At 37.3% G+C, this 13716-nt stretch overlaps 7 protein-coding genes across 7 annotated transcripts; 5 read left to right on the top strand and 2 right to left on the bottom strand.

Annotated features, from left to right (window-relative positions):
- Positions 1-181: 181 nt before the first annotated feature.
- On the bottom strand, positions 182-1837 carry BDF20DRAFT_866012 (uncharacterized protein). Its single transcript, XM_053080818.1, has 4 exons — positions 1740-1837; positions 1577-1669; positions 1372-1518; positions 182-246 (listed from the first exon to the last, which is right to left on the bottom strand). The coding sequence occupies exons 1-4, from the start codon at positions 1816-1818 to the stop codon at positions 215-217; spliced, it is 351 nt and encodes a 116-aa protein (XP_052937509.1). The 5' UTR covers positions 1819-1837; the 3' UTR covers positions 182-214.
- A 424-nt stretch (positions 1838-2261) lies between these two features.
- On the top strand, positions 2262-3217 carry BDF20DRAFT_866008 (60S ribosomal protein L23; the record flags this gene model as incomplete). Its single annotated transcript, XM_053080817.1, has 2 exons — positions 2262-2408; positions 2813-3217. Exons 1-2 carry the CDS (start codon positions 2399-2401, stop codon positions 3214-3216), a joined length of 414 nt encoding a protein of 137 aa, XP_052937508.1. The 5' UTR covers positions 2262-2398.
- A 396-nt stretch (positions 3218-3613) lies between these two features.
- Positions 3614-5069, top strand: BDF20DRAFT_834918 (uncharacterized protein; the record flags this gene model as incomplete). Its single annotated transcript, XM_053078785.1, has 6 exons — positions 3614-3660; positions 3731-3851; positions 3917-4136; positions 4208-4565; positions 4657-4819; positions 4887-5069. 6 exons carry the CDS (start codon positions 3614-3616, stop codon positions 5067-5069), a joined length of 1092 nt encoding a protein of 363 aa, XP_052937507.1.
- Positions 5070-5361: 292 nt separating this feature from the next.
- BDF20DRAFT_912465 (P-loop containing nucleoside triphosphate hydrolase protein) lies at positions 5362-6525 on the bottom strand (the record flags this gene model as incomplete). The annotated part of the gene is made up of 8 exons (XM_053083959.1): positions 5362-5672; positions 5746-5799; positions 5869-5935; positions 6008-6077; positions 6150-6211; positions 6286-6296; positions 6387-6408; positions 6499-6525. The coding sequence occupies 8 exons, from the start codon at positions 6523-6525 to the stop codon at positions 5362-5364; spliced, it is 624 nt and encodes a 207-aa protein (XP_052937506.1).
- A 1845-nt stretch (positions 6526-8370) lies between these two features.
- Positions 8371-10394, top strand: BDF20DRAFT_834916 (uncharacterized protein; the record flags this gene model as incomplete). The annotated part of the gene is made up of 2 exons (XM_053078784.1): positions 8371-8425; positions 8476-10394. The coding sequence occupies 2 exons, from the start codon at positions 8371-8373 to the stop codon at positions 10392-10394; spliced, it is 1974 nt and encodes a 657-aa protein (XP_052937505.1).
- A 613-nt stretch (positions 10395-11007) lies between these two features.
- On the top strand, positions 11008-11979 carry BDF20DRAFT_834915 (uncharacterized protein; the record flags this gene model as incomplete). Its single annotated transcript, XM_053078783.1, has 1 exon — positions 11008-11979. The coding sequence occupies one exon, from the start codon at positions 11008-11010 to the stop codon at positions 11977-11979; it is 972 nt and encodes a 323-aa protein (XP_052937504.1).
- Positions 11980-12937: 958 nt separating this feature from the next.
- Positions 12938-13504, top strand: BDF20DRAFT_810154 (uncharacterized protein; the record flags this gene model as incomplete). The annotated part of the gene is made up of 3 exons (XM_053076593.1): positions 12938-13079; positions 13168-13313; positions 13388-13504. Coding segments are annotated over 3 exons (405 nt in total), but the record flags the coding sequence as incomplete, so codon positions are not given.
- Positions 13505-13716: the final 212 nt, after the last annotated feature.

The raw sequence follows: 13716 nt of genomic DNA, 5'->3' as shown, positions 1-13716 counted from the left end.
TCTTTTGTTTTCTTTTTGCGGCTGAACAAAAAGTCTACAGTAAAGCCGTCCGACCTAACCATGTTTCGAAACATTACATCAGAACTTTCCTTCAAAGCGGTTAGACTATGACAGAAGCAAAAATAGGGGTGTGTTTACTATTAGGCATAATTTTGCTGAAGAAGTTCTTCTATAGTTTTACCTCTTAAAGCCAAACTTTTTGAAGTCGAAGACTTTACAGAATTGTTCGAGTTGGGCTGTATAACCCTTGGCAACTTTTCCGGGAAACATGAAGGGTGTAAGAGCGTTTATACTTATCGCGATGAAACGCCATTTCAGCGACGGAGTAGGAAAGGGAAAGAAACGCTGAGGAAGTGGTAGGACACGGACATCGTACGGCTTATGCTGTATATGTTCTTGCTCGTACGCAAACTGTATGTTCCATAACGCATCAACAAACTTTACAGGAGCAGCAGAAAGAGAAACGAGGGTTACTTCTCCTGGAATGAACTCTTCAAATTGTTTGCAGAGTACTTCAATTCGGTTTTTGTCAACGGCCGCCAGCTCGAGGTTTTCTGGCCAATGAGGATGACCATGGCAGACAGATTGGTAACAATACAGCTGTACAATTCTTTGTACATCGGTGCGTTTGATATTCTAGAATGTGTATAAAGAGAAATAAAATGAATAAAACAGCAGAGCATTAAGAAGGTACTCGGTTACAGCCTTACCGGGAGCATAGTTCTCAATTTGTAGGTAAAGAACTTTGTTAAGCGCTGCTCGAAGCCTCTACAATGGAGTTCGTGTAAGAGACGCTCAATTCCTTTGCTGCCTCTGTAAGGCATTAGCTATATCCCACGGTCAGCTTGTGTTTTACTTCGATAGTGGGGAACTTTGCCTTGAAGTCTGTATAATACTGCTTTATGTCGTCAGATAATGCCGTTTTGTGAGTAACTTGCTTGCCCGTTACTAGCTGACCTACTGAATACCAGAATTGCTGGCAGAATACATCAGGAATAGACCTGTCTTTGTTGGCTTCTTTACTGTCTTTCTTGCTGTCTTCTTTGTTGGCTTCTTTGTTGGCTTCTTTGTTGGCTTCTTTGTTGGCTTCTTTACTGCCTTTGTTGCTGTTTTTATCAGTGTCTTTCTTGTCGCCTTTGTTTGTATTTCTTTTATTCTCCTGATAATGAATGAGGTACGAGTTAACGAATAATTGACTAGAGAATACTATTCTCCTTATGTCAGAGCAGCAAGAGATGACTTTTTCTTGGAATTGTTCGCGAAACGCTGGCTTCACAGCAGACGTAAGAGGGAGCTTCCTCGTGAATACAGTGGAACCTTCTCCAAGCGTCGAGGTGATAACTTCTTCCTTTGAAGCTATGTGATTGGGACATTCGAGAGAACGAGAAGTAGAATGACCCTTTAAGCCACAACTGATACACATGATATCTCCAGTTGTTTGCTTCTTCTTTCTCTTTGCTTGCTTCTTTTCTTCCTTGATTGTAGCTGATTGCTTACGTTTCTTGCCGCTACTTCCAACTAAATTTGCGTTAAGCTATCATAAAATTGTCCTGTATTGAGAACACATGATTCTTACCGTCACTTGCAGAAACTGCTTTGTAAAACTTGCATTCATGGTATGCCTTGTTGAAATGTCCGAGTGTTTTGCAATCCTTGCACTCGATGTTCACTAGTATACGAAATATGATTTGGATTACCACTATTACCTATTTATAGCAGCGCGATCATGTGTTACTTACGGAAGGACTCGTTTTTGGGTTTATTCTTATGGGCTTCTGCCACCGATTTGATTTTTTGCAAGATTTTGGCTTTGTACATGGTGAGTAGTAGCTATCAGGATGAGGAAAGAAAGTATAGAATAAGAAGAAGAAGATGGAAATCAAAGGAAAGATGCCAAACTTATTTTCTGTAAATGGTCCCAGTTTGACAACATCTATTTTTTATTATGATTGACAACAACAACCGTTATCTACGTGGCGGAAGAACGTGTCTGGGATCAGTTTAACGCCTAGTTCAATTCATATGATCCATAAATAAAGTCTCGTAAATCACAACCCTGTATCTATTGCTGATAAGACCTGTTTTACACTAAAATGCTCAGTACGTCTCGTAGTACTTTAACTTAATGCCACTATCAATTGAAAAATGTCCACTGACATTCAAAATAATGTCTCCAATTATGTATTCAATGAATCGTCCAAGAATATTATACCATTTCATCCTAAAGTAATTTAAAATTATCTAAATTAAAAATCTATATTGTCCAATAAAATTTGTATAAAATGTAAAGTTGAAGCTAAAACACTGTATTCCAAAAATCAAGGAGAGGAGGGAAGCAAAAAATGGGAGGGGAATTAGCGAAACGGATAGATCTTCCTCTCCTCATTATTTTTACATAATGCCCAAGGGTAAAGTAGTAGGCGTCAAACTAGAGCATCAGTCGAAGGCAATAAGACATGTCGGATGATGTACCATCAATAGGCAATGATTACGAAAGATGATCACTATTTAGGATGGATGGATTGTATTGGATGCATTAATTGTCGAAGTGGATAGATTATTAGAATGTCAATAATCTGCAACATGATGTTGATGACGAAGCAATGCATAGAAATAAGGAAATGGATCTTCTCAATGGATAGAGCGGAAGAATTGAAGAATTTCAAAGGGTTATTTATGGCGAATCTGTTCACCTCATTGCCATCATCAGCGTCATCATGTCGACATGTCGCCTAGTCAGAAAAAAGCTCGATTGGTCTTTTGAACTTTAGAAGAAGCAATCAGAACTAACATGTGTGTATCTATTTTATAGTTAAAGTTTCCGGCACAAAGTTCCGTATGACCCTCGGTCTTCCCGTTGGTGCTGTCATGAACTGCGCTGATAACTCTGGTGCTAAGAACCTGTATGTTATCGCCGTCCGTAACATTAAGGGTCGCTTGAACAGACTTCCTGCTGCCGGTTGTGGTGATATGGTTGTTGCTACCGTCAAGAAGGGTAAGCCCGAATTAAGAAAGAAGGTCATGGCCGCCGTTGTTGTTCGTCAACGTAAGGCATGGCGCCGTAGAGATGGTGTTTTTCTTTACTTCGAAGATAACGCTGGTGTCATCGTCAACCCCAAGGGTGAAATGAAGGGTTCCGCCATCACTGGTCCCGTTGCTAAGGAATGTGCTGATTTGTGGCCTCGTATCGCCTCTGCTTCTGGTACCGTCGTTTAAAAAAATTGATTTTTCCTATCAAGTTAATAAACAGTTGAGATGTCAATTGAATGAAGTTAATTTGTATACGACACTGCTCTCTCAACAAACATTAAAGAATTTTATTTGCTATAGCAGCAACATCTCAATTATTTTGAATGTACAAAAGTACCTCTTGCAGACAAGGGGGCAATAAAAAATTGCAATAATAAATTATCTTTAACATTTTATAGAGTAGATTTGTAATTGTAAAGGAACACGAACTTTGAATTGATAGTAAGCAAATTCCAATGGCAATCTATTTAACAATTTTTTGAATGCCGTGCCTGGTTATTCGACCCTCTTCTTCCTTATAACTGGCTTTGGCAACCTTTTTCTTAGCTTTTTTCACAAAGAACAAACAAATCGCTCTTGAATCATGTCGCAAAATTCTCCAGAAACATTCAACTTGCAGAGCATAACCGAGTAAAGTTCAGATAAACATTTGACAGCATCAAAAAAAGCCCATCGTTCTGATCTCTAATACCATTACTAGACTAGAAACGCAATATCAACAGACTCGTACAGCATTCAGATTTTTCCTCAACGGTTCGCAGAATCATAGCAAGTTTTTAGTAGATGCGGACAAACTAGCGTCTTCCTTCAATGATCTGTTGGTAAGAAAGTTGAGAAAACTGTCTAATTGTGTTATTATGCTCATGAAATTAAAACTGAATAACAGGAGTATCATAAAATTCTCGGAAAAAACTATTGCGAAGTATTATCTATTGAGAAGCTTGTAACGGCATTGGTTACTTCAGAGGGTAATGCAGAGAATGAAGATAATATTACAGAAGATCAGCATTTAAAAACTTCACAAGAAGCACAACAGCCGAGCCTTGTTGAAGAAATTAAAACGTTACAGCAACGATTTACGAAAATTACAGATAATATTGTTGAACGTAGCGTAATTACAATTCATCCTTCGCTTGCCCAATTGTCACTCATCACGCCTTATTTCATTTTTTGTTAGTGAAGCAACAGATAGATCAGAAATTACCCGGTTTGCTTGCAACTTATGAAGATATGAATAAAATCAGAACAGAAATCGATTCAATAAATACAAAAGCGAAATCCTTCAATATTGAGGATGGTATGACCATAGATAAAGCCAAGCAGAAGCTTTATGAGCAGCAAATGCAAATTACAGAATTATCAAAAGCATTGGCAAATAAAAAAGATATAATTGCTAATAACCAGTTGAATCTCGAAGATTTGGAAGACGAGGTGGAAACTTTGAAAGATGAGGTTCGTCAATTAAGAGTGAAAGCTATATCAGCAACCAAGGATAACCTGGGAAGGGATAAGTCTATTGAAGAAAGATATACCATGTAAACTCACTTTTTACGCACATGCGCATACCTTGCTTCTCTTCAACACTTACTAATTTTTCATAACCACCTACATACACATTTAAAACAGATATGAGGAATCATTACGAGAAGTTGGGAAAATCTTGGGTGTACATAAGGTTGAAGTTGAAGTTGGGGCTGCAGATCTTATAAAGGTTACTGTCATGGACTCATTAGCGAAGGGAGCAGTTTTAACTATAAAACTGGAAAACGATCAAATACAAGATGCTCATGTAAACTCACTTAGCAAATCTAGAAGTATATAAGAGTGCCGTTTAACATAATATTTTATTACATTAGTTGACAGGTGTCAATCAATTTTCGATTGCGGAATCCTTAATGAAACGGGCTAAAAATAAGTACAGGCATAACAGAAATCTATCCTTCTTTGTTATTGAAGTATTAGCACAGCTGAAAAAGTGCAAAAAACAAAAACAGCAATTAGAATCGTTTGATAGCTCTTCTAGTATGGACGAAGACTAGTAGCACAATTCCATTCGATAACTTTTGTTCCTTTTTCCTGCACGCTGTATAGACATTGGCATATTGTGATTGCTCCTAAACAGCTTAGATACCCCTTATGACAAAATTCTCTCTTGGCTTTATTAACTGATCAGCGGTTACATTCCTTTTCGTAAAGTATATTGCCACTGCTTAAATTTAATATACTCTTCCCATAAAGTTCCTTAAATCTTTATTGTGTATCGGTTATGGTTATAATATGGAAAAATTAATAGTACATTGCAAAAATACTATGTAAGGCTAATATAATAAATTAACAACAACCGCTAGTCTGTGTTTCTTCAGCTATAGTGCTTTGTGAATGTCCCAAGCGTATGCCAGACGTTTCATTTGGTGAAAACACACCAGACTTTATCTTATCATAGACATCCTCTGCTGTTATAGAGAACACCTCTTCTACATTTTCAGACGACTTTGCAGAGGTTTCAATAAACAGTGGTATATCATTGTCTTTAGCAAATTTCTCTCCTTCTTCTCTCGTCACTTGTCTTCGTCGTTCATCCAAATCACACTTATTCCCAACCAAAACTATTGTTGTATTAGGATTGGCATGTCTTCTAACATCTGGTTTTTTTGTACATTTGTTTTAGCTGATTCATTTGCACAGCTGATTTATCCATATATCAATTTAATATACCTGATAACCATGTTGAAACGTGCTCAAAGGTCTCTCTCCTGGAGATATCATATACTATTTGATAGGAGAAGGTTTTGGTGAGCAGTTCAATATACAATAACTTGAAAGAATGTATAATAATACCTAGCAATGCGCCTGCGGCTCCTCTATAGTAACTTTGTGTTATACTTCGAAAACTCTCTTGTCCAGCCTTTAGACCACGTCGTACAATATGAGTAAATTAATACTGTTCGTTCATAGTGAACAAAAAAGCCTTTCTTACGGTATCCCAAATTTGCAGTTTGATCTGTTTTCCATCTTTCAGAGATATAAATCGAGTACCAAACTCAACCCTGCGAGCGTATTAATAATTTTTGCTGTCTTACTCTAGAAAGAACCCTTTCATCCCTGTATGTCCTTCTTACCCTATGGTTAACTCACGGCCTGCGTAAAATCGTTTATCTGTAAATTGTAACAGGAGACAGGACTGAACAAAAAGTCTTAATGTTAAGCTGATATGGTATTACAAAAATAGAGTGTAATTTATCAAGATATACAAACCTTCCCAACACCTAATACAAAGTCAAAGCAAAAAAAAACAATCGTCAGGGTACTGTGAGTATTGCACTATACGTTAAGTTACTGAATAGTATCAATTTTACCCGAATCTCCAACTATAATATACTTTGGAAGAAAGCAAAAGAAAAAGAGAATCAGAGTTAAGAAAGATGAATGGCATAAGATCGTTTTGTATCGTAAACCATTGACATTTACTTTAATGATGTAATTATAAGTCGACATTAGCTGTTGTCTTGAAAGGAGAGTTAGCGAAAAGAGAATCAGTATTCGATTATATGCAATGCAAAAAATCGCTTCACGTGGAATGACCACCAATCATTCATGAAGCCTAAGCTTAAAGTGCATGATTTAAAGTTGATTGGCTTGAAGTCAGGTTCAACCTCTCAGTGTGGGGCGCTGAAAACCCAAAAAATTCAGAAATTGGATGGATCCTTTTCCTGCCTTGAAAGTTGAAGCTTTTTCAGCCAAACTTCTTTGAAAATGAAAAGCCTTCTTCATCCATTTATACTTAAATAATACACAAACTCTTTGGTTCGCGCGTGTTTTACATTTGCTTTCAGTTTAGAAATTTATTTTTACCTGCTCTATTCCAGTAAGGACAACGATACGAGATATTGATAGGTCAATATGGGCCGAAAATTTGTTTACATAAGACACAAGGCAACAATAATAAACAACATATTTGTCAATAAGATCAAGCTGTAGATTACCACAGCCACACATAAGTGCAAATATTTCAAAGGCACCGACACTATATGCAGAGAAATGTATGATATATTTCTGTACCATGGTTGAAACAAACCTTTTCAAGTTTACATTCTGAGCCTCGAATCTGATATTGTAGGGACTGTATAAGTTGGTTATCTCAGTGAGATATTAGAAGTGTTGGCTGCACCAGTCAACTTTCGATCCAAATTAGTAGGCTTTTAGTATTCAGATATTATTGGAAACCCTCATATAAAACGGAGAGCAGAACCAGAAACTCTGTTTCTGCTTTTTATACGTTTCAATGTCTGGCTGCTATGCAAAGCGTCTACAGTATAAGCTCTACACCATTTTGTTTAATAAAGGAATGCATCACACTCATCAGGAAATTCTAAATGTACTGCTAACAGCGGGATAAGTAGTAAAAGGAAGAAGACTAGACAAATGAGGGTCAAACAGACGAAAAAGATAGTACTTCACATTATCGAAAGTCAAAGAGAAGCGATTATCATCAAGTTGTTTGTAAGTCTTCGAAATAAAACGTACCTCCTTGACCATTATCGGACAAAGTTGTCGGTTATGGCATTTAGAAAGAGACGGCTAATAAAGGTACGGTTCGAACCATAGGTCATCATCCTATTGAACCTTTTAGCAGCGGCAGAATGTGGGATATTTTTAGTTGCGTATGTTAATGATATCACTCACCACAGGTACAGTACGCTAGTATATGCCAATCATTGTAATGCATTCAACTTAATTTAACATATTCTATGTAATCTGTCACGACTCCTCTAAAGAAGCCTTACTGAAGCATTCATCGACCATAAAACACTGTAACTTTGACTGCAAGTATATTTATAACAGTGTGATATAAATGTTGCTGAAAAATGTCTACCATATTGCTGAACAAATTGCCGTTGAAAACGAAAGTTGCTCAGTTAGTACTCCACAACATAACAGGATTTATACTTACTTTGTCGTATTGAAGACCGTTACTACCAGCGGGATTTATAGATAAAAGTTGTTTGAAAGAAGAATCTTCTGAGATATAAGCTGGTTTGCCTCAAGATTATTGATCTCATTTGAACAAAACCCTGTTTGCTTGATCTTTATTAAAGCGGATGACCTATATTTATACGAGCACAATTGAAGCTGGCAGTCCAATAAGGGAAGTCCAAAGTGTTTTAATAAAGTCTACCGAAGGTCTTCGACAAATTTAATTCTTTGTTTATCAGCTGAACAGCATTTAATTCCCGTTTCTCTTACCTCATATTGTAACGTCTCTTCAGCTATTTCAATTCCCTAACAGAATATTGTGTATAATTACTTGAATGTCTTTTAAGTCAAAACAAAGAGCCAAACATGGCCATTTATTCGGTGATGGTGAAGTATGCAGAGAAAATAGATGACTTGATAAGTGAGCTGATTTCTAACACAATCTCTAACACTTTCAAATTTAACAAGTAGATCCGTTAAATGCTACCTCAGTCACTGACAGCTCCACTGCTACAGATGATCCATTATTTACTCCATCAAAGCAAAGAACAACTGCAAGCAAATTTTCCAGTCATAGCGCAAGAACTAGCTCACCTGTCACCAATGACCCTTTACTGTCTGGGAACTTTAACAGTAATGATACAAGTAGCAGCACCCCCATATTGAACCATACTTCTCGTATAAGCAGTAGCGACAGCATCCGACCCAACAGCCAACTCAAAAGCAGCAGTTCGAGTCTCTTTGGAGATATTGATGTATCCAAGTTGAGCCAAAAAAGAGTCAGTCCTAACCGTAATGTTAATAGCCGACCACTATCACCGTCTAAACGATCCTCTGCTACACTCAAATCGAATTCGCAAGAGGATGATGAAGATTCTTTATTCGGAGGTAGTCGCAGCAGTAGCAGCCGTTACAAAATGGCGAAAGAGCAACAACAGCAATTTCCCTCAACACCTCCAGTGCCGTCGTCAAAACTCTCGGCATTATCGCCTCCCACTCCACCTACTCGCATCGAACCGCAACAATCACAACAAGCAAATATAAGCGACGATAACGTTAAAAAGATTAACTTGCCGTCACAACGACAACAGCCATTAAATAGCAAGGCCGAAGCTGTGCAGGCTGAACAACGATTACCTGCTGCACCAAAAAACGAGGAACAGACCAACAATAAGAAGGACAATGAAAAGCAACCTACCTCTTCCAATTCATCATCATTCTTTGGATTTTTCAAATCAAATCGCCATCTTCACTCTTCCAAATCTTCTTCGCTATCTTCATCTTCTACTGTATCCACTATTGTTAAAAGCAAGGCATCCAAAGACGATATGAAAAACAGTGATGAACAAACAACTCGCGAGGCGAGTTTCTCTGCTCAGCCATCACCAACAGCACCTCTATCGCCATCTGGTCAACAATTAGGGCAACAATTTTCACAACAAACAGACGAAAATGAGGAAAAGAGCGAAGATGGAGGACAATTACGGAAAAAAGCTTCTTTATTCGAAAAATATCAAAGAATGAAGGAAAAAGCAAAACAATTTCATCATGGAAGCGAATCAGTACAGCATTCACACGAACAAATTAATGGTAATGTTGAGGAGGAATATGGTGATGAGACCAGCAGTTCGTTTGGAGATAATGTCCAATTTATAGAGGATGAAGCAACAAGGGCGTTTGCTAATGATCTAAGCAGATTTATTTCAGCAGAGACATCTCGAAAGACACAGCCGATTCTTTCAAAGGCTGATTTTTTCACACCTGAATTGATGGAAGGGTTAACTATCAATGACAACGATGATACTATATTTAGCAGTATATATAGTACGGCTGGAGATTTGGGTGTCGAGGACTTTATGGAACCCTCACCTCCTCTCATGTCAATGTCATTAAGTACACCTACAACAGCAACTTATTCTATATCGCCGCCTACTCATGTAGATGATCCATGGTTAGATCCTTCTGTCAGAAAACCAAGTTTCGCATTACAAGTAGAACCTTCTCAGAGCTCTCCTTTAATAGTACAAGAGCAAGACATTGAACCAGAAAAACGAACAGCTTTTGCTGATTTAATTCAAAGTTGGAACAGTAGTCATAATGTGAGCGGTGGTACACCATTCTCTTGTACTACCGCCAAACCTACTACTACTGCTTCAAGCATAATACATGATACTGCCGAGGAAGAAGAAACATTCCTTGCTCGTGTAGCTGAAGAACGTAAAGATATCGCATTTGCTGGTATTGAAGATGATATGCATACTGGTTCAATGACAAATATACCCATTATAAGTAACACCAATAACAACAGCCTTACCACTATCAGTCATAATAATCGTAATACCTATTTAGATTGGATGGGCGAAGCAGTGGTAGAAAATCCGTGGAATTAGATTAGAATAACAAGCTTATCCATTACAACCGAATATTATATTGTATGATATATCAAATAAATTCTATCAGCCATCATTATATGCTAATTGAGAACTTGGAAAAATTTAAAACGATTTCTCTCTTTTTTGTACCGAAATTAATCATCAACTGATATGCAGCAAATTCCTTTTGCAATACCGTTTACCGGTTCTAGATTTCCGTTTCTGCAGATTGTATGATTTGCGGTAGATGCTTCAAATCAAATAAATGCTTTAACCGGGTAGTGATGTCTTCTTTTTCACAGACATCATATGTTTTCCCTTGCAGATATAATGTGATAACATAATGAAGATGTATGATGAGATCGTTCACTGCTCAACTTGACGGTCTATTAGGTTTCAGAAAATATAATTCGAAAGAGTCAGTACTACATTGAAAAAGAATGATCGATTATATACTTTACGCATAGTTCATATATACTATTGACTCACCAAATAAAGACATGTTCAATAAGGCTTAAAACATTTCTCTTCGCTTCTTTGCTTCTAGTTTGTGTTTTTTAGCCTTAGCGTACAAATTTGCAACATAGTTTTGCAAACATCAAGTGTAATTATAAGTTAGATGTCCTTCGATATGACAGTTTTCTTTGAACCAACCATAGTTATCAACAGCAAGCTCGAAGAGAATAATGATAATCCATATGAAGATACTGGTATTGCTATTGATAATAGTGTAACAATTCTTTCAAGCACCCCATCTATATCACCTTCTAAGACAAGAAGCAATAGTAGTCTCAGTCCGACTGAATATCATACATACTTTGTTGAGAAAAATAAGGATTGGCAGGAACGATATCAGAAGAAGACATTGAACGCAAATCATGAACAAGCAAACGAAGCCAGCAATTATCAACAAAAGACCGATCAGCGAGTTGATGATGTAAGCACATCCTCTGCCTTAATGTTGGTTGCGGACGATAATCTAGAGAATAAAGAACAAGAATCCAATAAACAGACACTGATAATTGAAGAAAATGGTAGTGAATATTGCAATGACAACATCAATGCAATCAACTATGATTGCCGTGATTATAACAATAGTAACAATAGATTTGTTGGCTGGAAAGCGTGTTTTTCTCCAAGAAGGACAACAGATAGACTGACGTCTAACCGCTGTATGGGCCCAGAGCTGCAGACCGGGGAAGAAAGATATTACAAGATATTACAGTGTTACTGCCGAGAAAGAGAGAGAACTAATGAACAAAAGGAAAAAAGGACCAGGAAACTGTGGTTGACTGGCAATAACGTCCGTAGGAAGAAACAATTCATTGTAATATTAATGATTTTCATTGGTATATTTGTTGGTGGGGTCATATACATCCTCGCGGGAATCGGGAAAGCAAAGTTAAAATCCTTGCTGAAAAATAATAATAATAGTGTCGTAGGAACCTCATTCTTAACAGCAGCTACAAAAACCGCTGAGAACAAGGGCTCTCATACGTCAATGTTCGGACTAAATCCTTGGATCACAAATACGACAGCAACCTCTATTGCTACAATATCAGCATCAGCTAGCGAAAAACCCGTAATAAAATGGTGGCAGTAGCATTAATCCTACTCTTACTTCTTTACCTTTGTGGCAGACTGCAAGAAGCAAGCACAATAGCATCCTATCATCGAGCAACGTCGAGTATACTTGCGGCCATAAGCGAGATTGAGGAATTTCCAACAGATTATTGACATCGTTACCACTAATGGCTAGGGTCGTCCATAAAGTGACATCTCATTCATTTAAAGAGAAGAAGATCACACATGCAAAATATAATTATAAAGGAAAAATAATGACATATTTTTTGTTCGTTCATCCCTCTCACTTTTTTTGATAGTCTGCTTCTAAAACTATTTAAGGCATTCTCATCAAAGCATTCTATGAATAATGCTTCCTAAGCATGATCTAAATGAGGCCGCACTCTGTTTTTTTCTTCCAACTTGCGCTGAGAAGGAAATTGACAATGATCCTTCGCGCTCAAGCAAATAACAGGAGGATCTACATTGTAACAAGTTCGTGTATTTTTCTGTGTATTGCTTCTTTGTCATGTTTTTGTTACACCAAGCAGTTCAATTTACGCACAATCTGCGTCTGGCATCTTTTCTCATAGTTATCCTTTCATGGATCTATTTAATGTTCCCTAGTTACTGTTAATGATGTAAACGAGAATGTAAACGCTTGACAATGAGATGATCGAAGGAAATTGTGAACATAGCAAATTTCAAATGTATGACCAATGCTTAAATTCATTTATGTGGGGAGATAAACATCTGTTTGTGTTTACAGCCTTTATTTTTTTGTGTTTACAACTCATATATTGTTGATATAGAGCCGCATCTGCATGCACATTATATGAGTTTGAGTGGGTAACAAGCCATGCATAATAAACAGTTGCACGATAAACACAAAAAGTATAAATATATTTGAAGACAACAGGCATTTTCTCTCTTGTTCTTCTTCTCGTAATTGAAAAAGCAACATGATAATCACTTTCCTTGCCTATTGTTCAATCTTATTTGCACAAATCGTTTCTACAGAAGTAGTCTCGCCCTCGCATACCTATAATGTGACACTTCCTGTGCCTAATGCTCCGTACGTTGCTGGACAAATGTTGCCGATTGCTTACACTTTACCTGATGATGCTGATTTACCCAAGCGTAACTATAATTATTTCAGCTTGATAGCATGAAATAAACAATTGATGAAGCATGTTCTTTCATTGATACTCACAGACTCATTTTTCAGGCTTATCCTTATCCATCTCGCTTACGACACAGGACCCCAATCTCAATTTCACCGACATTGTTATTACACCAAATGCAGATATCTCTCAGGGCTTTAGCTTTAAAAGGACTCTCAATACATTCATATATTACGAACATCAATTGAGCGTAAGGCAGCTATCTATCGAAATAATAGCTTTATAATAACACATCATACTCTACCTTTCCCCTCTTCTACTTAGTTCTCAATTCCAAACACGACATTACCTGGAAACTATTTTGTCGTGTTCAGTGACTCTATTTCAAAAACCAACACATCGATTCCAATTGTCATTCGCCCCTACGCTCCGTCTGCGTCAACATCCAGCAACGCTAATAAAGCACGCCCGTCAGGTGTTGGTGAAGGTTCTATTTTTGCAGCACATAACAACAACAATAGAAGTGGTCAGTCAAGGAATTGTATGGCTAATTGGACTTCGGCACTCTTATTTATGCTTTTCACCATTATCTATTGTACGCTTACATAAACAAAAACCTACTGCTCTAACTAAGCAAATATCATCATTTATTT

Source organism: Mycotypha africana (genome assembly GCF_025528875.1).
Source record: "Mycotypha africana strain NRRL 2978 chromosome Unknown BDF20scaffold_4, whole genome shotgun sequence".
NCBI lineage: Eukaryota > Fungi > Mucoromycota > Mucoromycetes > Mucorales > Mycotyphaceae > Mycotypha > Mycotypha africana.
The sequence above is the reverse complement of the archived record's forward strand: the minus strand, read 5'-3'. Positions and strand labels throughout refer to the sequence as shown.

Bases quoted from the DNA above. Each gene is read 5' to 3' on its own strand.
- BDF20DRAFT_866012 (XM_053080818.1), bottom strand. From the start codon at position 1,818: ATGTACAAAGCCAAAATCTTGCAAAAAATCAAATCGGTGGCAGAAGCC. The intron at 1,670-1,739 runs GTAAGTAACACA...TTCGTATACTAG, and splicing joins ACCCAAAAACGAGTCCTTCC to TGAACATCGAGTGCAAGGAT. The intron at 247-1,371 runs GTCCCAATCACA...AAAGTTGCCAAG, and splicing joins TACTTCTCGTTCTCTCGAAT to GGTTATACAGCCCAACTCGA.